The sequence below is a fragment of the Mobula hypostoma genome, chromosome 11 (genome assembly GCF_963921235.1).
Source record: "Mobula hypostoma chromosome 11, sMobHyp1.1, whole genome shotgun sequence".
Classification (NCBI taxonomy): Eukaryota; Metazoa; Chordata; class Chondrichthyes; order Myliobatiformes; family Myliobatidae; genus Mobula; species Mobula hypostoma.
In genome coordinates, this window is record NC_086107.1 from 45791804 (window position 1) to 45816782 (window position 24979).

The 24979-nt window shown below is 40.2% G+C and overlaps 1 protein-coding gene across 2 annotated transcripts in view; it reads right to left on the reverse strand.

Annotated features, from left to right (window-relative positions):
* The window catches only part of pik3c2a (phosphatidylinositol-4-phosphate 3-kinase, catalytic subunit type 2 alpha), a 157791-nt gene that overhangs the window by 23871 nt on the left and 108941 nt on the right, over positions 1-24979 (reverse strand). For both annotated transcript variants that reach the window (XM_063061943.1, XM_063061944.1), the window contains exons 14-23: positions 23503-23614; positions 22785-22924; positions 19533-19721; positions 15292-15385; positions 14165-14259; positions 6958-7138; positions 5657-5758; positions 2651-2743; positions 2047-2176; positions 1537-1673 (exon numbers count right to left, since the gene is read on the reverse strand). In XM_063061943.1, coding sequence (XP_062918013.1) covers positions 1537-1673; positions 2047-2176; positions 2651-2743; positions 5657-5758; positions 6958-7138; positions 14165-14259; positions 15292-15385; positions 19533-19721; positions 22785-22924; positions 23503-23614 — 1273 coding nt within the window. The remainder of the gene's footprint in view (positions 1-1536; positions 1674-2046; positions 2177-2650; positions 2744-5656; positions 5759-6957; positions 7139-14164; positions 14260-15291; positions 15386-19532; positions 19722-22784; positions 22925-23502; positions 23615-24979) is intronic.

The window sequence follows — 24979 nt, forward strand, 5'->3', positions numbered from 1 at the left end:
CATTCCCAACATCCTTTACTCTTGCCAGATTTACAAACTAGCTCTCTGCTTCACGTTGACAAATACAGTACTGTGCAGAAGTCTTGAGCACCTTAGCTATTACATGTGGCGTGGGGGGTGGGGGTGGGGTGGAGAGGGCAGGGGGTGAGGAGATTCAGGGTGAAGGATGTATGGGAACTGAGGCTCGGGAAAAGAGTGAGAGCATACCACTCTCTTTGTGGTGAGGATGTATATGTAACTGCTGAGTGAGTGAGTGAGCGCGTGAGTGTTTAAAGTCAATGCAAGCAGGTGAGTTGGTGAGCTTGAAATGAAAGGGTCTGCATGTGTGAGTGAGAGAACATGTGTAGTGCTGTGTGCATCACAAGCAAAACCTTGGTCTTCATTTGTTTTTGACCTTGTTGCCATTGAGCAGAGACCTGACTTCATTCAAGTCTATAACTATATATATATATATATATATATATATAAAACATATAACAATTACAGCACGGAAACAGGCGATCTCTGCCCTTCTAGTCCGTGCCAAATGCTACTTTCACCTAGTCCCACCGACCCGCACTCAGCCCATAACCCTCCATTCCTTTCCTGTCGATATACCTATTCAATTTTTCTTTAAATGATAATACCGAACCTGCCTCTACCACTCCTACTGGCAGTTCGTTCAACACTTACTTCAAACTTCCCTGATAATTGACTTATCGCTATATTCATGCGAGAAAAATATGCGCTGTGTGTTTAATATTAAATTCGTTAGATAAACCCTTTTAGAAACAAAATTGAGTGAATCACCCACTTAACACTTTATAGCGTTCGTGGTTAACACCCCGCCCCCCCCAACAGAATCGCCAAAAACGATTTGTAGAAAAAAATTGGCACGTACACCCATGCGCAAATCACGCATGTGCACTCGTGCCCGCGCAAGGCTTCATGGTCATTGTAGTCTTTCTCGGGGTAAACCCAACGTATTTGACTGCTACTCTTGTTCGTTGGCAACCCTACCACCCCCCGCCCCCCCCACCGCCCCCCGGTCGGCCGGTCTGCAAGAATATTGTCCATTTGAAACCGGTCCTCAATGTGAAAAAGGTTGGGGACCCGACTTAATCACAACCATACATTACATCGTCAAACTGAGTGTGTTGATACCCTGTAGAACAACTATGTAAATAAACAGTCATGCATGAAATCTTGCAAAAAAAAACATTTTAACCATTAATGTGTTTACCATTATCTTGTTCTTAATTTGTTTTTCTAAATCCAATTCCATTACTAAAACAAAATGAAGAAACAATAAATACAAAACAATAACTTACATACAGATAGCAACCAACACAACCTTTCCTGGTAAAAATGGTGTTGATTTAGTTGACCTAGGCATAGTGGTACCCATGTGGTGACTAGTTTGCAACGTTCTGAGATTTGGCTCTTCAGAACTGGAGCACAAGTCAGTCATCCTTGACCAAAGAGCTATACAAATATGAAAAATTATATACCTTCACCACGAGTCCCTCCTCCTGCTCACTGCAGGCAGCACCTCACCTTCTCATATTCTTCCTCTGTGGAGTTGTACTTCCTGAGCCACTCAGCTAGAGGTTTATCCTTAAAGGAGCCCGTTACTCCATACTCAACTTGGATTTTTCTCAGAGTTTCTGAAGCTGGTACAAGTTCAACCATACCTACAAAGGGGCGAATAAAATCTGAATGAAGAACAATCCTTCAAAACAGCACATTTCATTCTTCCCGTTAATTCTACCTTGCTCTGAACAGAATCATAAACAATTCAGTTTGTGACTTGGCTGCTAAATTATTCATAACATTTGAAACAGAAGTTGTTTTTGTTCCAAGTATCTGTTTAGCATTTAATCTCTGTCATCACCCATCATCATATAAATGCAGTATCATCTTAAGAAGTTTACAGATGTAAACAAGTTTCCACAAAGCAACATCAGATGTAATTAGGTGCCAAAAAATTGTGATATTTTATACAACTTGTCACAAAAAAAATGCAGTCTTATGTAAAACCAGCACTCCTACCCAAACATAACATACCTCTATCCTTCCCTGTGGAAATACATTTAAAAATGACCATGCGCAAGTCCAATCCCTCCTGAAGCCAGATTTTGTCCATTATTTTGATCATCTGCAGTGCCAGCATGTCTTGTCGCAAATCTTCCCCAATCTGTGTTCAAGCAGAAACATTATTAAAACAAGCCTGTAAACCAGCATTTTTCAGTCACTGTCAAACTTGAAGTCAAATTCTGCAATGAACTGGAAACCTGGCTTGCAACCATGACACAAAATCTGATGACTATTATTATGATATAGCAATAGTGTTAATATACAAATCTAAAAGATATCGTTTTCATTTCAATTATCCAACAGTTCCAAACCTGCAAAACCTTTGTGACTAGAGACCAGAAGTTCATAAAGCTGTATCAGTAACAAAAGACACAGGCTTCAGTGATCTTAGCATTTAATACATGGAAGCAAATAATGACCTTGGTAGTTAAAGGTGAAACTACAAAACCAAATAACCTATTTAACCTATTTGTTTCAGATGACGTGGGCAGGCTAAAACACAATCTCTTCACTTCTGGCTTCCTTCCACTTATAATTTTAATAAGATTAGGCTTGACTGCAATTGTTAACATACCTTAAACATAACATTGATTTCATCCCCCAGCGGATCAGCATTCACCAGTGTTAACTTCAATGGAACAGCATTGGAGTTGAAGAAGGAACAAGCCTAGAAACAGAAAAGGGAGGTTCATCATGAGAAAAAGGAAGTTTTGTTAATAATGAGCAGTGTTACTTCAGCACTTCGCAAAAAAATCATCAAATCCTGCACGAGTTAAAGGATGTTGACATGTTAAATATGTGGCGGGGGTTAGAATGAGTCTTCTGGACAGGGATGTAGGAAAGTTGCAGAGAGAATTAAACTGTATCATGGCATATACAAGGTTGAAGGAACCAGAACTATGATGTTAACCAAGTTAAATGCTAAACAATGGTCTTGTGGAATTAATGCTTTCTGAACTTGTGAAACCGCATACAGGTGTCCCCTGCTTTTCGAACGTTCGCTTTACGAAACCTCACTGTTACGAAAGACCTACATTAGTTACCTATTTTCGCTAACAGAAGGTGTTTTCACTGTTACGAAGAAAAGCAGCACGCAAAAAAACCAGCACACGATAAAAGGCAGCGCGCCGCGCGCCCCGAGCAGCTGCTCTCCCCCAGATTTGGAACGGCATTCTAGCCAGCATTGCTTTAACATGTGCCTGTGAGCAGCCGTTTGCAAGATGAGATCTAAGGTATCGGAAAAGCCTAAAAGAGCTCATAAGGGTGTTACACTTAGCGTAAAACTAGACATAATTAAGCATTTTGATCGTGGTGAACGAAGTAAGGACAAAGTGAGATGGCTTGTGGAAGTTTACGAAGATGATGTTGAAGAGGTTTTGACATCCCATGACCAAGAACTGATAGACGAAGAGCTGATGCAATTGCAAGAGGAAAGGATAACAAGTGAAACCGAATGAGTAATAATAAAGTACAACTTTAATTTTGAAAGGGTTCTTTGGTTTAGAGCATATTTGCAAGATGGTTTGAGTCCTTACAAAGAACTGTATGATCTAAAAATGCGCGAGGCTCAGCAGTCAAGCAAGCCTTCCACATCAGCCACAGCAGATGAGGAACCTCGACCTTCGACATCAAGGCAGGCAAAGATAGGAGAAGATGACCTGCCTGCCCTGATCGACAATGAGATGACACCCCAGTGCCCCAGCCCCTGGGCCGCAGACAGATACTGTACTGATTCGCGGAGAATGCAGCGGTAGCCGGGAGGCACACAGCACATCTTTAAGAAAAAAGCCGAAATAAACATGCTAATTAATTAGGCGCCGCCTGGCACGTAATTGTTGGACCAGATCAGAGGCGATTGCCGATTGCATCGCCTCTGATCTGGGCCGACATTTACATGCCGGGCGGCACCTAATTAATTAGTATGCTTGTTTCAGCTTTTTTCTTAAAGATGTGCTGTGTGCCTCCCAGCTACCGCTGTACCCCTGCATGCTTCGCGGATCGGTATTGGTTTGCTGCCCGGAGGTTGGGGGCCATTGCACCACCCAAACTCCGACGACTCAGCCTAACACACCATCATCAGTGTGCTTGCTGTCTTCCGGATTCCTGTAAGTGATACTACACTGTACATACATTATTTCTACTTTATATAGGCTGTGTATTTTTACGTGTTGTTTGGTATGATTTGGCAGCTTCATAGCTTAAAGGTTACTGGAGAGCGCGTGCGCCGTGTTTCTGCCAAGAGCGCTTGCGTGAGATTTTCGCTACGGAGAACAGTGCAGTAATGATTGTGGAAAAGTATTTCTCCTTTATATAGGCTGTGTATTTATCATATCATTCCTGCTTTTACTATATGTTACTGTTATTTTAGGTTTTATGTGTTATTTGGCATGATTTGGTAAGTTAGTTTTGGGTCTGCTCACAAAATTTTCCTATATAAATAAATGGTAATTGCTTCTTCACTTTATGACATTCTGGCTTACGAACCGTTTCATAGGAACGTTCTACCTTCGAATGGCAGGGGAAACCTGCATTGTAATTTGGAAGTCACCAACACTGAGAGGTTATACATGAACCTTTGGATCTGTTGATGGACTTGGCACAATGTCTGTAGCTGAAGTCCTTAACGGCAGCAAATGGCAAAAAGGCTATCAGACAGTATAGAAAGGGGCCCTCAGGGCCCACTTCTTGTTGCCACCGCACATAAATCGAATGGTGCTGGGTGAGAGGGCGAAAGAGAAGAGCATTCCAGATGAAGTATCATCTGGCCTAATATGGAACTACAAGTTGAATCTCTGTTATAAAACACCACCCAATGGCTTCAGACATGTATCAAAACTAGAAGTATGTTCATGGACATCACGCACATAATCCAAAAGGATGTGGCTTGAATGTAGGATTTTAATTAAAATTTACTTTGGCACATTTTTTTTCTGAAATACCTATCTATTCTTTTTACAGCATTGCCAAGTTAAACTTTATTTTAGTGAGGTAGATTGTAAAGAAGCAATTGCTGGAGGAACTCTAAGTTAAGCAGCATCTATGGGATGTTGAGAAACTTTGATGTTTCATGTTGCAGCATTTCAATACAAAAAGTTGACAATTTCTTCTGCAGGCCCCTGCAGATGCTGCTAGACACACTGAGTTCCTCCAGCAGATAGTTTGTTGTTGCAGATTCCAGTATCTGCAGACTCCAAAGTCTCCTAATTAAACATAAGCCACTTCAAAAGTTCTACTTGTATCATTGTATCACTATATATTTTAAGCAACGTAATATGCACGTTTCTTGGCAGGTAGAGGTAAAACTATTTATTTAATAAGAAAATTAATCATGAAAATCAAAATCCAATAAATGAGCCCAATTTAAAAGTTTAATAGCAATTTAAAACATCCCAAAGTTGCTAAAATCACAAATCTAAAGATTCAGGCATCAAACAACTGAACAATTATGTACAAGGAGATGTAAAAGATTAAATCTATTACCTTTGTGTTGCTACCAAAATCATTAAAGATGGCTCATAATGAGAATACAAAACAATGCTTAATCTGCATTTTAGCTGAGTTTTTTTGAGGTTATACATACCTTAACATTTAATTCTTTTGCTACTAGGCTTGGATTGAGAGGCAATCGACACTTATTTTTGAAGAATGTCTGTACACGGTCCATGCCTTCCTGAAGGACAGCCTTTTAAGAAATAAAAACACTGGCATGTTAGTAACAGTGTCAAGTTACTCCACCTCTTTTAATTGAAGCTGATAAATATTCCTCAGTGTTAACAATACAATAACATCACTGGTTTTAAGAGTTTTCATTTACTTTAAAGCAGCAAGATATTTTTCCCTTATTTGTTAGGAAAAATTCAGATTTTTCCTTTCTGCCCGCATATCAACACTCCTGCATTTTATAAGTACATCAGTATTGCTAAATATCAGTCAAATTTAACAAAGCTAATGATGCAGATCATCATAAGACCATAAGACAGAGGAACTGAATTTGGCTAACTGGTCCATCGAGGTGATCATGGCTGAATATTTTCCTTCTCAATCCCATTCTCTTGCCTTCTCCCCGTAACCTTTGATGTCCTTTCTAATCAAGGACCCAATCAACCTATGGAGTATGACGATATCAGTATGAGGATAAGCAACAATAAGAAAAGAGAGGCTCCAGGTTCAGGAAGAATTAATCTTTACAGACTCAAGGTAAATTCAAGGGCATTGGTTCAAGCAAAGTGCTTATTCCCCTCACTCGTTAATGAAGTTAACACTACACAGCAATGCAGAAATGCCAATCATGAACACTTTCAGTACTAAATGAAATTATGATCCTTTGGGCAGAAGGAAGAAAGGAATTTGTATTTGTCCAAAAATTGTTGAGGAGATATAGTATATAGAGTAGCATAGAGCAGCTGCAAATGAGTAAACGTTCCTTACATGGATTAAACTTTAACTATTCAGCAACTTAAATTGTATAGAAAAAGGAAAACAGGGAGAAATATAACATTTTACTTTTGTAAAAGATATAACCTTTCCACCAATGCTACTAAAGTATTGCTCATTATATGACTGCAGGAGAGCAATAATCTTTCAATAAATAATCTGATGTAATTCTATATGTACAAAGTTTCAGGGGGTTGGAGTGTGTGTGTGTGTGTGTGTGTGTGTGTGTGTGTGTGTGTGTGTGTGTATGTATGTGTGTGTGCGTGCGTGTGTGTAAAACAGGATAGTATGCAGCTAGCTTAAATACAACGTGGTCTCATAATTACTGCCGTTGTAAATTTACAGCTCATGTTTACAATAACCCTGTTGATGAGTCTGATACGTAAGCTTGTAGAGACATGTAGTGTTTTGAATATTTTTGTTGATCTGTTCATTCTGATGCTATACCTGTCTTGCTGATCCACTGGCTTGGCGAACCTTCTCTGCTACCACTCCCAGTTTCCGTACCAGCCTTGTTTGCATTTCGAATTCTTCTCTTAAGCCCTTCCCACAGATACAGAGTAGGGCACCCAATAGGAGTTCATAACGCACCCCAAAATAAGGATCATGAAGTGCATTATTCAGCAGCCTGTAAAGTTAGAACACAATTAAATAATTCAAAATGGTTCTTCCAAGTACAATAATGCTAAGCATCTAAAAACCTGATGCAAATAAATGCATTAAGCAACTTGTTAGCAATATTATCTGTGAAGAATTGTTGAATGCACTACATAATTGTCCATGAATAGTTGTAGCTCCATCTTCAAAAATCACTGCTTCAAAACTGATTGTTCATGTAATTCTCTATTTAATACTTCTCAGGCATCTAGGATTGATCCTGAAGATTGCAGAGTGCAAATATTTAGAAATGAATGACATTGGAAGTAAATAATTTGAAGCCTATTAGCTGTCAATTATTGGCCAGCCCAAAAGATAAGTTCCTCACCTTAACTGAGAAAGATTTACTGGAGATTAAAAACATTATGGTGAAAGATTGTGTGAAGAAAATTGCTAATGGTAAACAACTTCATTGACATCAATAACTGGATATTTAAAAAGCTCATTTCTTGAAAAATGTCACAGTAGGTTACCCAGTTTGCAAAGGTTCATGTGTAATTGACAGGTAGTTCTGAACTTGGATAAAGTAGTAGTTGTTCTTCATTCGTACGGCATCACTGCAAAAAGCCAAAATTGTCCATGAGGTGGCACCCTTTTGGTTTAAAATATCTCCACGGTGCTAACGGAGATATTGGACAAGTCCACATTATTGTTGTCCTTCTTGGTGGCAGAGGTCATGGGTTTGGGAAGCACTCTCAGAATACCAGAGATAAGTAAAGGCAGTGCAACCTATAGATAATGGAGGGAAGTAAGGTTTAGGGGTGTGAGGTCCTGCACGACACCGAGCTCCTCAACTGTTATTAAAGTTGGTCTCATCCAGTCCTCTGATCTGCTTTTGTAGTCGTATTCATGTGGCTGGTCCAGATGCGTCCCAGGATATTGACAGTAGGGGACCCAACAATTCAAATGCCAATGAACATCAACTATAGATTCTCTTCTGATGGAGATGCTCATGGCCTGGCATTGTGACATGAATGTTATTTGTCATTTATCACCTCATGCTGAATGGTCGCGCACGTCCTGCAACATATAAGCACGGACTATTTCACTTGCACAGGAATTGCGAAAACAACTGAACATTACACCATGAGCTCTCTGCTTCTGACCTGATGGGAGGTAGGTAACTGATAAAGCAGCTGAAGATGGTAGGGAATGTGTATGCTGCCTTGAACTCTTGAAGTGAAGTCCTGGGACAGGAATGATAGATCTCCAGTAAATGAAACCATCTTCCTTTGTGTAAGGAATGATTCCAACCATTGGAGGTTGCCTTTGATACCAACATTTCTTCACAAATCTCTTGAAAATTCAATTATTCTTTGCTTCTGTTAGACAATAGATTTATTGCAAGGGTAATCCAAAATGAAAACGCTACACTCCTCTTGTACAAAGGAAATGTGATTGTAGAATACAGCACATTGCTTTGGCACCTGTACGAGCTGGTTAATAAACAGTAATAAAGGGGGCGACTACTCAAACACAGAATCACAAAGTGGTTATGGCGTGGAAGATGGTCGCTTGGATCATTACGTATACAACAGCTCTTAATTGAGCTATTCTTTCAGCCTTACCACACCTCTCCTTTCCCATGGCTCTCCAAATCATTCTCTCACAACTGCCTGTACTGTTGATTTTGTTTCCACCATCCATGCAGGCAGTATATTCCAGAACCTAACTACTCTCAGTATCAAATACTGTAAATATAACTGATCAAGTTTTCTTCTCCTCCTGTAATTTGTTGCAATGGATAAGACCATAAGATATAGGAGAAGTAGGCTATTCGGCCCATCGAGTCTGCTCCACCATTCAATCATGGGCTGATCCAATTCTTCCAATCTTCTCCCCATACTCTTTGATGCCCTGGCTAATCAAGAACCTATCTATCTCTGCCTTAAATGCACCCAATGACTTGACCTCCACAGCTGCTCGTGACAACAAATTCCACAGATTTACCACCCTCTGACTAAAGTAATTTCTCTGCATCTCTGTTCTAAATGGACGACCTTCAATCCTGAAGTCGTGCCCTCTTCTCCTGAACTCCCCTACCATGGGAAATAACTTCGCCATATCTAATCTGTTCTGGCTTTTTAACATTTGGAATGTTTCTATGAGATCCCCCCTCATTCTCCTGAACTCCAGGGAATACAGCACAAGAGCAGCCAGACATTCCTCATACAGTAACCCTTTCACTCCTGGAATCATTCTCGTGAATCTTCTCTGAACCCTCTCCAATGTCAATATAACCTTTCTAAAATAAGGAGCCCAAAACTGCACACAATACTCCGTGTGGTCTCATGAGTGCTTTATAGAGCCTCAACATCACATCCCTGCTCTTATATTCTATGCTTCTAGAAATGAACGCCAACATTGTATTCACCTTCTTCATCACTGACTCAACTTGGAGGTTAACCTTTAGGATATCCTGCACAAGGACTACCAGGTCTCTTTGTATCTTTGCATTTTGAATTCTCTCCCCATCTAAATAATCGTGTGCCCGTTTATTTCTTCCACCAAAGTGTATGACCATACACAAACTTACATTCCTAATGGGCTTTAATGGCTCCTCCAACCATTTTCCTTCTATAAATATTCCCCGAACATAGTCCAATACAGCACAGGAAGAGGCCCTTTGGCATACAGCATTGTTCTGAACTAACTGAATTAGTAATCAAATGCACAACTGAACTAATCCATTTTGCCTCGACAATGTCCATGTCTTCACTTTCCTTCATATTTATGTGCTCGTCTGAGGGCGCCTTGAATGCCTCTACTGTATATGCCTCCACCACCCCAGGCAGTGCATTTCAGGCAACAACCACTGTTAAAAAAAACTTGCCCCTCACATCTCCTTTGAATTTACCACCTCTCACAGTACATGCATGCCCTCTATTGTTCGGCATTTCTACCCTGGGGAGAAAAGATATTGGCTGTCTACTCTATCTTTGCCTTTCAGAATCTTATAAACCATTGTCAGATCTCCTTTCCACTTTGCTGCTCTAGGGAAAAGAACACAAGTTTGTCTAAGCACTCCTGGTGAAACATCTTCATTTGTTCCAAAGCCTTGACATCACTTTTGATAAATGGCTGACCCCAAGAGTTAGTTTCCTTTTGTGCCATTCTTGTTTTAATGATGATTCTAAGAATCTGTATGTACCAGGAAGTTCAACTTCTTTTACTGGACAAACTTTATCAGTATGCAACAAGGTAAAGCACAATAGACTTAGCATTAAAAATTGTCAGAAATTGATTAAAGGATATGTTTCCAAGAATCTAAAACAAACTGTCGATATAAAAGCAATAGCATCTGTTGAAAAGTAAGAGTATTTGTTATTGACTGTAGTTCTGGATTGGATCGGGTTTTTGTCTTCACCAACGGAGGGAAAAAATGACAACTGAGGGCAGGACAAATAATAAGTCAACAAAGCTGAGCTCCAATAATTACTTAATCAATAACAAACTATAATTTTTACAGGTTGTGGTTTCAAGTCTTGAATTGTAGGGTTTACGCATATCATACCAATCGCAAATTAAATTTTACAGAATCACTCAGTTGGCCGCTGGGAAGAACTGATTGTTCGCTGAGGCTAAATTTAGCAAATCCAGCACATTCACATTGAAACTGCCACTGCAAATGCAAAATCCATTTATCATCAACAGGGGCTCCAATATTGGCTATGCTCACTTTGGGGATGGGATTGGGAAAGGACAAATTAACTACAGGTTCAGCACTCCTTATCTGAAATGTTTGGGATCAGAACTGTTTCAGATTTCTTTGGATTCTGGAATATCTGCATCGATATGATGAGGTAGTTTGGGGATGGAACCCAAGTTTGGAAACACAAAATCCATTTACATTACATATATAGCTTATGCATGTACCTTGAAGGTAGTTTCATGTAATAAGGTCACTTCTCAGAACTGTGATGCGCAGAGACCTGTACATCACCTGTGGAATTTTTCATTTATGCCGTCATGTTCAGTGCTCAAAAGGTTTTGGATTTCAGAGATTTTTGGATAAGAAATGCTTAACTTTTGTTTTAATCAAATTCAATTAAATTCCTTCAATAACAGGCAAGGAGACAATTTTGACTATTATTCACAGAAACAATTTGATCAATTACACTCTCCTTATGTTGTCCCAACTTTGGGCAAATTTTACACAAGCTATAGTGTGTGTTTATTTCTGGTCCCTAAATTGGAATTCATTGGTAAAAGCATCTATTCACAGTAATGAGTGACGGTGATACGATTTCAGGCTTGGAGTAATGTGTACGACAGAGCCACTCTATCCAACACCACATTTAATTCTATAACTGTAGAAGCTTGAGTGTTTTACTGATTCAAATTATTCAGAGGGCGTTTATGGAATCATAACACAAACAAAACAACCTGTACTCAGTTTAATGTTCTAAAAATGTCAGATTCCTTTTGTAGAATCAGAATTAATACTAAGAACCTATTGAGAGGGGTAATTAAAACCTTCATCTAAAAATTAGACTTTAAGTGTCAAGCTTATGGTTATCTGTACCTCTCAGCATGCTAATATTTCCTGATGTCATATTAAGCTACCCGTCAAAACAATAGCCCAAGTATTCTTAGCAACAGTGACAGAAGTAGAAATATAGGCACCAGAATTTCATAAGCCCCCATGACGGTTAAGATCGAATCCTTCTGACCCTATCAATTACAATTGGGCGTCAATTGTTGTGGGTCTCAATCATCCAACTATGGTGATCGTATCAAAGGGCTAGGTGGCCTTTTGCAGTGAGTAATGTTCATAGGCACCAAACTAGGAAATTACTACGCAGAAATTAAATACTTATAGCAATGTTATAGCATGCAAATATTGGAACATACGCAGTATTTAGAACCTAAAACAGCCTGAACAAAATAAACATTATAAATTATCAAACAAGAAAATCTGCAGACGCTGGAATTGTGGATGTTGCTATAAATTAAAACAATATTTACTTTAAAAAGGAGGGTGATTTCTGAAACACTGAAGGAATAGCAGTCCACACATATAAAATGTATTTTTAGGCTAGCAATTCCAAATTCAGATCTACTGCGTGCAACAAAGTTTATGAATTTTGCATGGCAAGTAGACATGCTGACTTGAAGCTCCAATAATTAAGGTTCAATCCTGACCTTCAATGCTGTTTGCGTGGAGTCTGCACATTCTCCCTGTGACTATGTATGTTTCCTCTACATGCTCTGGTTTCCTCCTACATTCCAAAGACATGCAAGGTGGTAGGTGAAATGGCCACTATAAAGTCCCCCTAGTGTTTAGGTGAGCTGTAGTAGCTAAGAGAGGTTGAGGAAATTTGTGGAAAAATAACCCTAGCTACTTTTCACCACAAAATTTGGTACTATTTCTGAAATAAACCAATTTAATTTGCATCTGAATGAACCAAAACTAACTCCCCATCCTTTGCTTGCCAATTGAGGCTGTTTTATATAATAATGGCAAGATATTGTTTCTCGTGATGAGTTTGGAATGATATTGGTGAATATGCAAGTGGTAACAGAACTCTTGCAGGGCCGCAGAAGATGATGAGGGAGTAATGAGGAATTGAAGGTATGTGTTCATGAGGTCCATGGTAATTTTGAGTTAATGACAGACCAGGAGCCAACATAGTTCAGTGAGCACAAGGAGAAGAGCAAGCAGAACTCTCTGAGCATAAGAATACATGACGGAATAAAGTCAATTTCATGGCAAGTGAAAGACAAAGAGATAGCAGAAACATTGGAGTACACTAGTCTGGTCCCAACAAAACCTTATTTCCAACTGCATTACTGAATGAGACAGGCAGAGATAAGCAATGTCAGAATTGAAGTAAGGAAATATTAGTGACAGACTTCTTAGAGGAAGCTCAAGTCAAATAAGATGCTCCTAAAAGTCAGATTAATCCTTTATTCTGATTAAGGGTACCATTTGTAATTGCTGAACAATGAATAGTTCAATGTGAGAAGAAATTTTTTCTGGTGTTTCATCAGAGGAAATTATTCAAGATTGGGCCAGCAAGCTAACTATAGCAACACACACAAAGTGTTGGAGGAACTCAGCAGGCCAAGCAGCATCCATGGAAAAGAGTACAGTCGATGTTTCAAGCCAAGACCCTTCTTCAGGACCATAGAATCAATGGCAGGGGTGAAAGAGGGGGAGTTACACAAAGGTGAGGTTAATTTTGGTAAATTGAACCATATTATTGGAGTTCATAATTGAAAAGTAGCATGCTAGTGAGGAAGGGAAGGCCAAAGATATGGTTCAATTTATCCCAAGCACCCGATCTCTTCACCGCTACTTGACTAGCCCCTCTCTCAGGGAAACACCAAGGATAGACCTGTAGGGAACTTGGTATTTTCACTGGGCTACCCTTTGCAGGTAGCAACAAAGAAAACTGACTTGTTTGTCTGTGAACTGAACAGTCAAAGGGCTTTTAAATTTGGTGAATGAGTTATATCCTGGTTGTTAAATGTGAAATTGGAGGATTCAGACTAAGATGAGTATCTGACCTAGTTCCGTATCAACAATAACAAAGGTAGGGATATGAAAGCATCCATCTTGCAGTTATATCACAAAATGAAAATAGTGAGCACTTGCCAAGGAAAAAGCAAACTTAATATAAAATTTTCACTGCTGTGTATCTGAATGCCAATGCAGGGTGGTGCGAGATTTTCATTGCTGGCTTTGATACCTTCTTTATTCTGTTGCAAATCATTCCTGCATTTGTGAATGTCATCTGATATTGGCAAGTCATTAATTGCCTTACAAAGAAGCTACCGTCTTTTCAAATAGAAATGTATATCCAATTATCATTTGTCATAATGGACTGCACTGAAAACAATTACACATTTTTTCTACTTGTTTAGATGCAGTAGGAATAATACCTTTAGTGGAAAATGAATAAAATAAAAATAAAATTTTCCCAGGGAAGTCAGCCAAGAAAATAACATTTGTTATGCTCACAAGGTTTGTGGTTTAAAGTTATCTTCTTACCAGTATAAGTGGTGTGCTACACAAACATTCCCCAGGGCTCGAGATAAAAGGAATTTCACCAATGCATTATCCAGGTAACACTCATGCTTCACGGCCTATAAATAAAACAAAAAGCAACTATGGAATTCACACTACCTTCAGCAAACCCTTAACATAACACAAGTGCCCTCGAGAACAGCAGGAAGACATTCAAATCAAAAGAAGTTATTTAAAAAAAATATAGTTAGATTCTATAAATGACGAGGCTGTTTTGCCCTAAACTGTTAGAAATGTACATAAGAGAAATAATTTTGACTCAAAAGCAAAATCGGTTAGATGCTGGAAGTCTGAAATAAAAACAGCATATGCTGGAAAAGCATTATCTGCAGACAGATGCTAATGCTTCTGGTCAATGAGCTTAAATCAAAACAATATTAAAAAAATACGAGGGGTGATTGATATGTTCGTGGCCTAAGGTAGAAGGAGTCAATTTTAGAAAACCTAGTACATTTATTTTTCAACATAGTCCCTTCCTACATTTACCCAGCAGTCGTGGAGCATACGGATCTTGGACCTTCAGGAAGTATCCACAGCAGGGGTGATTGATACGTTCGTGGTCTAAGGTAGAAGGAGATGAGTTATTAATAGGAGATGAGTTATTAACTTCAAACTTTCCGCATAACCACTCAAAGAGTTGACCTGCACGTGCATCTAACAAGAGCTGTATAACTCATCTCCTTCTACCTCAGGCCACGAACTTAACAATCACCCATCTGCCAACATTTTCTGGAGGTCCAAGATCCGTATGCTCCACGACTGCTGGACTAAGTGTGTAAATGTAGGAGGGGACTATGTTGAAAAATAAATGTGCTAGGTTTTCTAAAATTGACTCCTTCTACCTCAGGCCATGAACATATCAATCACCCCTCGTACTTTGTAAGTGAGCAGGTTTAGTTGGGGAATCACAACTGTATCATTGGTAAGAATGTTTCAATATTAATAAATTCCCATCTGATTCCACCTCCCCAGAAATAGAATTATATAAAACAAAATTCAACTTAAAAATAGCCTGTAGCAGGATTTGCATCAGAAAATAATTTAATATAACAGTACAAGTGTTTCAGATTATGAATAAACAAATGACATACCTCTACAAACTGAGGCAGATAATCTACCAGTTCATCATCAGTCATTTGTTCAATCCAATTCACTGCTGTACTTCTCACTTCTTTATCTGCAAACCTATAAAGAACTTTCATGAGCAAATGCTCAAGCATGCCACTTTAAATGTGAGGGGAATGAAATGGCATTAGCGCAGAGTTACTTTGATGAATGGCATGGACTTGATGGGCTGAATGGCTTGTTCCATGCTGTGTGACTATGAATTTAAATTTAAATTCTTCAAACATTCGGCTGCAGTAAAACATAGATACAATATACACTCAGTAGCCACTTTACTAGGTACACTTGCTCATTAATGCAAATATCTAATCAGCCAATCATGTGGCAGCAACTCAATGATTTAAGCATACAGACATGGTCAAGAGGTTCAGTTGTTGTTCAGACCAAATATCAGAATGGGGAAGAAGTGATCTAAGTGACTTTAACCGTGGAATGATTGTTGGTGCCAGACCAGGTGGTTTAAGTATCTTAGAAACCGATCTCCCGTGCTTTTAACATACAACTGTCTCTAGAATTTATAGAGAATGGTGCGAAAAGCAAGAAATATCCAGTGAGTTCTGTGGGTGAAAACAGCTTGTTAATGGGAGAGGTCAGGGAGGAATCACCAGACTGGTTCAAGTTGACAAGAAGGTGACAGTAACACAAATAACCACTTGTTACAACAATGGTATACAGAAGAGCATCCCTGAATGCACAACACACTGAACCTCAAAGTGGATAGACTACAGCAACAGAAGCCCACAACATGCCCTCAGTGTTAGTTGTTTGCAGATAGTTTAACAGGTCCCCAGAGGTAGATGAAGTACATGCAGATCCTTACATTCCTTTATGTTTTCTTGTTGCCAGTAGTGGCACATTGAAATTTTTAACTAAAATTTAAACCAGAATCCAGAAAACAAGAGAGCATGCTCATTTCGCATTTTGTGCCAGAGTGTTACAAAATACAGATGGTCCTACAAAGGCAGGGTCGGGCCAAAGACAGGAGGGCCAGAGGTTGGAAAACTAGACAGAGAAAAAAGAAACAAAATACTGGCTAAATCTAAATGCAAAACTTTTGAAAATAAGAAATATGGATAAGATAATTTCAGAAAGAATTGTACAATAAATAGGGAAAATAACAGTGGATTTCATCAAATAGATCATTAAGTTCAAGTTTACTGAGGAAAAACATCCTTGCCATAGAGGGAGTACAAAGAAGTTTCACTAGATTGATTCCTGGGATGGCAGGACTTTCACATGAAGAAAGACTGGATGAACGGGGCATGTACTCGTTGGAATTTAGAAGATTGAGGGGGGATCTGATTGAAACGTATAAAATCCTAAAGGGATTGGACAGGCTAGATGCAGGAAGATTGTTCCCGATGTTGGGGAAGTCCAGAACAAGGGGTCACAGTTTGAGGATAAAGGGGAAGCCTTTTAGGACCGAGATTAGGAAAAACTTCTTCACACAGAGAGTGGTGAATCTGTGGAATTCTCTGCCACAGGAAACAGTTGAGGCCAGTTCATTGGCTATATTTAAGAGGGAGTTAGATATGGCCCTTGTGGCTACGGGGATCAGGGGGTATGGAGGGAAGGCTGGGGCGGGGTTCTGAGTTGGATGATCAGCCATGATCATAATAAATGGCGGTGCAGGCTCGAAGGGCTGAATGGCCTACTCCTGCACCTATTTTCTATGTTTCTATGTTTCTATATACATGTATACCACCAAATGAAATAACGTTCTTCAGGACCAAGGTGTACAACACAATACATATAACTCACACACAACACAAAGTAATATTACCACAAAATAATAAATAAAGAATGTTCCAGAAGATTGACATTTAACATGAAGTGCATTTACAACACAAGTTAAAAAGTAAACAGTACAACACCGCTGGCGCTTCATGAGTGATGACACCTGGGTGGTGGCAGAGAGTTTAGTAGTCTCACTGTCTGGGTGAAGAAGCTGTTTCCCATCCTAATGCTATAGTACCTCCTGCCTGATGGATAGGAGGGATCATGAACATTCCTAAGGATCCTGCATACACAGCCCACATGATAAATGGGTGGAAGAGAGACCTCCATGATCCTGTCAACAGTCCTCCTAATCCTTCGTAGGGACTTGTGGTCAGATGCCTTGCAATTCCTGTACCATATGGTGCTGCAGCTGGTCAGCATTCAACACCATAGTTTGATCAAGACCTCGGCCTTGACCCTGCCTTGCGCAGCTGGATCCTGGACTTCCTGTCAGATCGCCATCAGGTTGTAAGAATGGGCTCTCTCACCTCTAACCCTCTGACTCTCAATACAGGAGCCCCTCAGGGCTGAGTACTGAGTCCCCTCCTTTACTCCCTGTATACCCATGACTGTATCATCACCCACAGCTCTAATCTGCTAATTAAATTTGCCTACGACACTACGTTGATTGGCCTTATCTCAAACAATAACAAGGTGGCCTATAGGGAAGAAGTCATCTCTCTGACACAGTGGTGTCAAGAAAACAACCTCTTCCTCAATATCGCGAAAACAAAGGAGCTGGTTGTGGATTACAGGAGGAATGGAGATGGACTAACCCCTATTCACACCAATGGATCTGGGGTTGAGAGGGTAAACAGCTTCATGTTCCTCGGCATCCACATTACCGAGGATCTCATGTGGTCTGTACACACCAGCTGTGTGGTGAAAAAGGCACAACAGCGTCTCTTTCACCTCAGATGGTTGAAGAAGTTTGGTATGGGCCCCCAAATCCTAAGAACTTTCTACAGGGGCACAATTGAGAGCATCCTGAATGGCTGCATCACTGCCTGGTATAGGAACTGTACCTCCCTTAATCACAGGACTCTGCAGAGAGTGGTGCGGACAACCCAGCGCATCTGTAGTTGTGAACTTTATGATTCAGGACATTTACAAGGACAGGTGTGTAAAAAGGGCCCGTAGGATCATTGGGGACCCAAGTCATCCCAACCACTATCTATTGCAGCTGCTACCATCCGGGAAGGGATACCACAGCATAAAAGCTAGACCAGCAGGCTTGGGGACAGCTTCTTCCACCAGGCCATTAGACTGATGAACTCACGCTGATCTGAGTGTACTCTACATTACATTGACTGTTCTAGTTGTTGTAAATTACTATGATTGCACATGGCACATTTAGATAGAGATATAACAAAGATTTTTACTCCTCATGTATGTGAAGGATGTAAGAAATAAAATCAATTCAATTCTCAATGGCACTCCTCTAAAAATAGGTTAGAATGGAGGTGGTTGGGAGGGGGGGAAGCCTCACTCATCTCAATCTCCTCAGGAAGCAGAGATGCTACTCCGCTTTCTTGACTAAAGAGGTGTTGTTGTGGATGATGATCGTCAAAGATTTAGTTCCTTGCTCATGGGTGGCCTGTGTAAAACCTAGAATCTGCCCTCACCAAATGGTCACAGTTACAGACTTCCAACAATCACACGCAAATAGCTTTCCTGAATATCAGCTGTGGCTTGAACTTAATAGAAAGCTGTGGATCACAATTTCAGATCATTTCCTTTATCTGTCTGAGAACAGCTAACAGAAAAAAGCTTGCACCTAAAACCGGCTGCATATTGAAGGATGTCCCCATGAATGTCCTACATGCATCACCTCACACTTATCTAAGTTGAAATCTATTTGCCATTCTTCAGTCCACTTCCCTAAATGTTCAAGATATCTCTGTAATTCATTGTAACCTGCCTCACTCTCAACAAGACTCCCTATTTTAGTATCATCAGCAAACTTGCTAATCGTTTCATGTAGATTCATGTCCAAATCATTTACATGATTAATGAACAGAGATACCAACGATGACAGCTGGAACACCCCACTCATTGGTCACAGTTATTTGTCTTGGAGTTCTTAGCATCCACGGTCTTCTGAGGAAGAGAATTCTAAATAACCTGGTTAAGGAATCGCTCCTCACTTAAGCCCTAACATTCTTGACTGCATTAAATTCCATCTGCCATTTTTCATCTTATTTTTCCAGCTGGTACAGATCTCGCTGCAAGCTTTGCTAGTCTTCCTTGCTCCCCCAGTTTACCACATTATCATTTCAGATCGCTGATATAGATGACAGTCAACAACAGATCCAGCAAACAATCTCTGAGGCCCATCACTAATCACAGGCTTCCAGTCAGAAAAATAAAACTAAGTAACATTACGGTTCCATTTGAAGAAAAGTCAGATGTTAGTAAGAAATCTTACTTGGAATCCAGTAACTCCAGAGCAGAGATGGGAGGGAGTGGTGTCCATTGTTGGAGAAGAGAGTAGATTTCTGGTAGAGCATCCCAGTCCCAACTTGGTGCACTAGCAAGTATCTTGGGAAGGCTATTAATGTGGGAAAAGCAATACTGCCTCTTATCCCACAAAAGCTCTTTATCTGCCTTGGACAGTCTGCAGATAAATAAAATTGCTTGTTAAAACAATCATTTTCATTATCCTACTATAAAGGACAAACCACCTTCTCCATAAAATGAGACTCACAATATTCTGTGAAGGAGTAAGCACATTGCATTACATTCTTAGCTCACAAACCATTCCTGTGGTATCTATCCCAGACAGGCATAATTCAGACAAGAGTTAGCTGGATGTGTGCAGCTTCAGCAACACTGAAGCTCGACCCCGTACAGGATACAGCAGCCTACAGGGTAAATACCTCATCTGCAAGCATTCACTCAATCCAACCTCGATGCACAGTAGCAGCAGTTTGTAACACTGTCCACTCAGACTGCACCTTTCAAACCCATGTCCTCTACAAGCCAGTAGGGCAAGGGCAGCAAAAGCATGTGAAGTCCAGCACCTAGAAGTTGCCCTCCAAGCCACACACCATCCTAACTTAGAAAAACTTTGCTGCTGCTGGGTTAAAATCTGAGAAATAACAGCACAGTGGGTATACCACCACCACCTTAAGAACTGTAGCAGTTCAAGGTGACAGCTTACCACCACCTTCTCAAGGGCAATTAGGGCCAGGTAATTAAATCCTGGCGAAGCCCACATTCTTCGAATGAATTCAAAAATACATGGCTACTATTAGGAGGCTACTGCATCGCGCAAACCTGAAATGTCAACTATTCCTCTGCTGCAGGAACTCAATGGGTCAGGCATCCGTAGAAGCAGTTTGTATTTTTCTGCACAATGAGGCTCGGTAGTAGCTTCATGGTCAAGTATATGCACAGACATTTTATCTGATCTGATGCATGAAGGAAGAATTACATAAGATGAATACTGGGTGTTCTGGCAGCTGCAGGCATGATACCAGGATACTGGCACCACAGAAACGGAAGCAAGGTATTACTTAGAGCTACAACCTTCCAACCATTAAGCTCCTGAACCTGTATGCATAACTTCAATCTGGACTCCTTTGAACTGATTCTACAACCTACAGACTCACTTTCCAAGACTCTTTAAAACCCATGCTCTCAGTTGTATGTTTTTATTTACACAATCTGTCTTCTGCACATTGGTTGTTTGCTGGTCTTTGTCTATGTATTCTTTTTGTGAATTCTATTAGTTTTTTTGTTTTCCTGACAATGCCTGCAAGAAAATGAATCTCAAGGCAGTATATGACAACTAAAATTGTACTTTGATAATTTACTTTGAACTTAAGATATTGCAAGCACCTAATGTGCACTTAAATTGAACTGTAACCTTTTTCAGGGCGGCACAACAGAGGTTAGCACAATGCTTTACAGCACCAGCAACCCAGGCCCAATTCCTGCCACTGTCTGTAAGGTGCTTGTGCGTTCTCCGTGACCATATGGGTTTCCTCAGGGTGCTCCAGTTTCCTCCCACAGTCCAAAGACGTACCAGTTCAAACATTAATTGGTCACTGTAAATTGTCCTAGGATTAGGATTAAATTGGCTAGGGTTAAATCCAGAGATTGCTGGGCAGTATGTCTTGAAGAGCTGGAAGGGCCTATTCCATATTGTATCCCAATAAATAAATAAAATATTTATTATTTAAATATTATTGTCTGTACATGAACAAGTTACTGAAAGTGAGTGTACTAGAATCAATGCACTAAAAAACAGAAATCCAAACCAAAATCAACAGCTAAGAATGCAGAATTCTTAGCAGACTTTAAGCAAGTTTTAATAGCAACTGAATTGCCAAATATATTTCTTTACGTTTTTTCCAGCTTCGTACTACAAGTCGTTTCTCTCTTTCAAAGATCTCGAGGAAGTCATCCACACCTTTTTATCCTCCCGGTTGGACTACTCCAACTCCCTGTATACTGTACTGGGATTAGTCAGTCGTCCCTGTCACGCCTGCAACTGGTCCAGAACACTGCAGCCAGGCTCCTGACAGGTGCCTGGAAGAGGGACCATATTACTCCTATCCTGGCCTCTCTCCACTTACTACCAGTATGGTTTAGAATTGATTTTAAGGTTCTCCTGTCTGTTTATAAAGCCCTAAGTGGGCTGGCCCCCTCCTATATCGCAGACCTTCTAACCCCTTATTCTACTTCCAGGTCCCTCAGGTCGGCTGACTTGGGGATCCTGGCTGTCCGGCAATCTAAATTTAAGTTCAGGGTGACCGCACCTTTACTGTTGCAGCCCCTAGACTGTGGAACAGCATTCCCCTCCCTATCAGATCTGTCCCCCTCCATTGACTCTTAAGTCCAGCTTCACTAGCATTTGAATCTTCCTGATGTGGCTGATTTTTGGCTTGTGCCTAGGCTCACGTGTTGTTTATTTTGTGCCTATAAGCTGTGTGCCTTGTTGTTTATATCTGTGTTTCTTGTATCTGTGATTTTGGCTACCTGTTATGGTTTGTACAGCACTTTGATCAACATGGGTTGTTTTTAAATGTGCTTTATAAATAAATTTGACTTGACTTGACTTATGATCTGATAACAGATAGAACCAACCTTCTGGATGTGACACCACAGTTATTTGTAAAATGCATACTCGAGAGGAAAGGAGAGAGGAAAGGAAAGAGGAAGGAAGGAAGGAAAGAGGAAGGAAGGAAGGAAGGAGAGAGACAGAGGAGCTCTGCAATAAGAATCTGGCTTTGGATACGGAAAATCTCAGTCTTGCTTGGTTAAATGATATGTTGTTTTCACCAACAAATGTGTGGGGAGCTAAACACGGGTGTCACTGGAATACTGGCCCATCAGGCATTATCTTTCATATGCAGTAGTAATCTTTTCAACGTCAAGGTTAAAAATAAATATTGCCTTTGTCACTGTTAAATCAGCCAAGTAAATCTATGAAATAATTCATTTTCTGAATTTGACATCAGTTCACCTTTGTTAAACAGCTACTTCACTGCAGATTAAAAGGCATACCAGATGAACGTATTTAATTTTGTATCATTTCATTTTTTTTCCCAAAATCTATGATTGTATATCCAAATGAATATCATAAGCTGAACGATACACATGGTGCATTGAACAGAACACTGCATGAGTAGCAAATTCAAATATAATGCTGAACTGAACATGAAGAACCTACTCAAATGTCAAATCCTTAGCAAACACGTCAAGAAGCTGTTTCTGGAAACCTTGATCGAGTGTTTCAAACCCGAACTCAGTCATTCGGCTGGATTCTGGAGGATAGTAGAGAATGTCAAATGCAAATGATGGAAAATCCACCTAAATTGAAAATGAAGGTAAAAGTTAGAGTCTGCTATCTTGTGGCCTGTCGTATACAAGTAATATACACTTAAAGCATATAAAACACACAAGGAGACAGAACAAACAAGATTTATTGTTATAGCACAAGATGCATTTTGTTTCAAGTTTTTGGTGATCATTAAAAGAAATTCAAGGTCTCAGGGGTTGTCTGCAAGGAAATCTGGATGCTTGTTACAGCGTAAATATTGGCAAAAAAGTATATCGAATATCTAAAAGATCAAAAAGAAAACATGGTATCGGGATGGGAAATCATTAGAGCTCACTGAGGCCCAGCATTTTTAAAGTCAGCATTTAGCTTCAGCTGAAATATGTCTTTGGCTTTGGTCATTCATTAGCAAAGTATGCTCAGTTAAATTAATAGTTTAATTTATCTAAAAAGTCTGTTCCCTTTTGTAGCAAATTATCACTTCCAGTTACTAGCTGAAATTTCTATTTACAAATCAAACAAGGTTTTCATGGAAAAGAACATAAAGTTGAAAATATCACTAGAGGACAATATTTGAGATGAAACTTCTTTCAGAATGATCTAAATTCACCTGCAACACAACTCTCTCCATTGAGCTCCCCTTTTTATTGATAGTCGTACCACCTGGATTCACAGACTCTGATATCCAGAGACCAAGTAGTTTTCTTCCACTTGTTAACACACTGTGAAATAAAGCAGATACGTCCGTAAGACTCAGAAGCAGAATTAGGCCATTCAGCCAAGGGTGATTATTCCTCTTAGCCCCATTCTCCTGTCTCCTCTCCATAACCTTTGACACCTTTACTAATCAAGACCCTATCAACATCTGCTTTAAATATACCCAATGACTTGGCCTCCACAGCCGTCTGTGGCAATGAATTCCACAGATTCACCACCCTCTGGCTAAAGAAATCCCTCCCTGTCTCTACTCTAGAGGGACGTCCTCCTATTCTTAGGCTGCACCCACTGGTCCTAGACTCTGCCACTATTGGAAACATAGCCAGTAACGTGTTTGTCAAATATAAAGTCTTGGATCTAACTTGTGCCTTGCAGGTGCACCAACGTTTTGTGGTTGCAAGGCTCCCAAGGTGTTGGAAGAGCCACGGCTTAGGTCCTGCAAAATGGAGCAGGGTACTAGCAAGAGGGCCTCGGGCAGCAGGACCACCCCAATGGCCACATTTCCATATTCATAATTTACCTCCTAGTTATTCCATTATTGCCACATTACTTCACATTTGTTTTTGTGCTACTTCAGACTGAAATACAATCTTTAAACCACAGTTCTATGCTTTGCACTTCATTGACCTTATTTTCACCATGCATGGGAATTTCTTTGCACCTTGACGTACGTGACAATCTGGTCAGAAGACCTTTCCTATTGTTTCTGTGTATCTGCAGTAATTAGGTACATTCAGACATAGTTGAACTACATTTAAATTACTGAATACAATACAAAATAACTCCATTTGGATGAATGAGATTCTCAATCGATGGCCGGGCATAAACTTGAAACCAAACACGAGATTAAGTCTGCAGTTGTTGGAAATGCAGAGCAACACACTGAGAATGCTGGAGGAACTCAGGTGAGGCAGCATCGATAGTAGGGAATACAAAGTCGATGTTTCGGGCCGTGGCCCTTCTTCTGGACTGAGAAGGAAGAGGGAAGATGCTGGAAGAAAAAGATGGGGGTGGGGGGCGGGGGAGGGAAAAGAGGCTAGCTGGAAGGTGATAGATGAAGACAGGATGGTGGGAAATTTCAAGGGCTGGAGAAGAAAGAATCTGACAGGAGAGGACAGTGGACCATAGGAGAAAGGGAAGGAGGAGGGAACCCAAGAGAAGTATAGGCAAGTGAGGAGTAGTAAAAGGTCAGAGTGGAGAACAGAGGGGGAGGGGGGGATTTAATTTACTGAGAGGAGAAATTGATATTCATATCATCAGGTTGAAGGGTGCCCAGACAGAATATAACAGTTGTTCCTCCAGCCTGAGGGTAGCCTTATCTTGGCATAAGAGGAGACCATGGATCGACATGTCGGAATGGGATTGGGAAT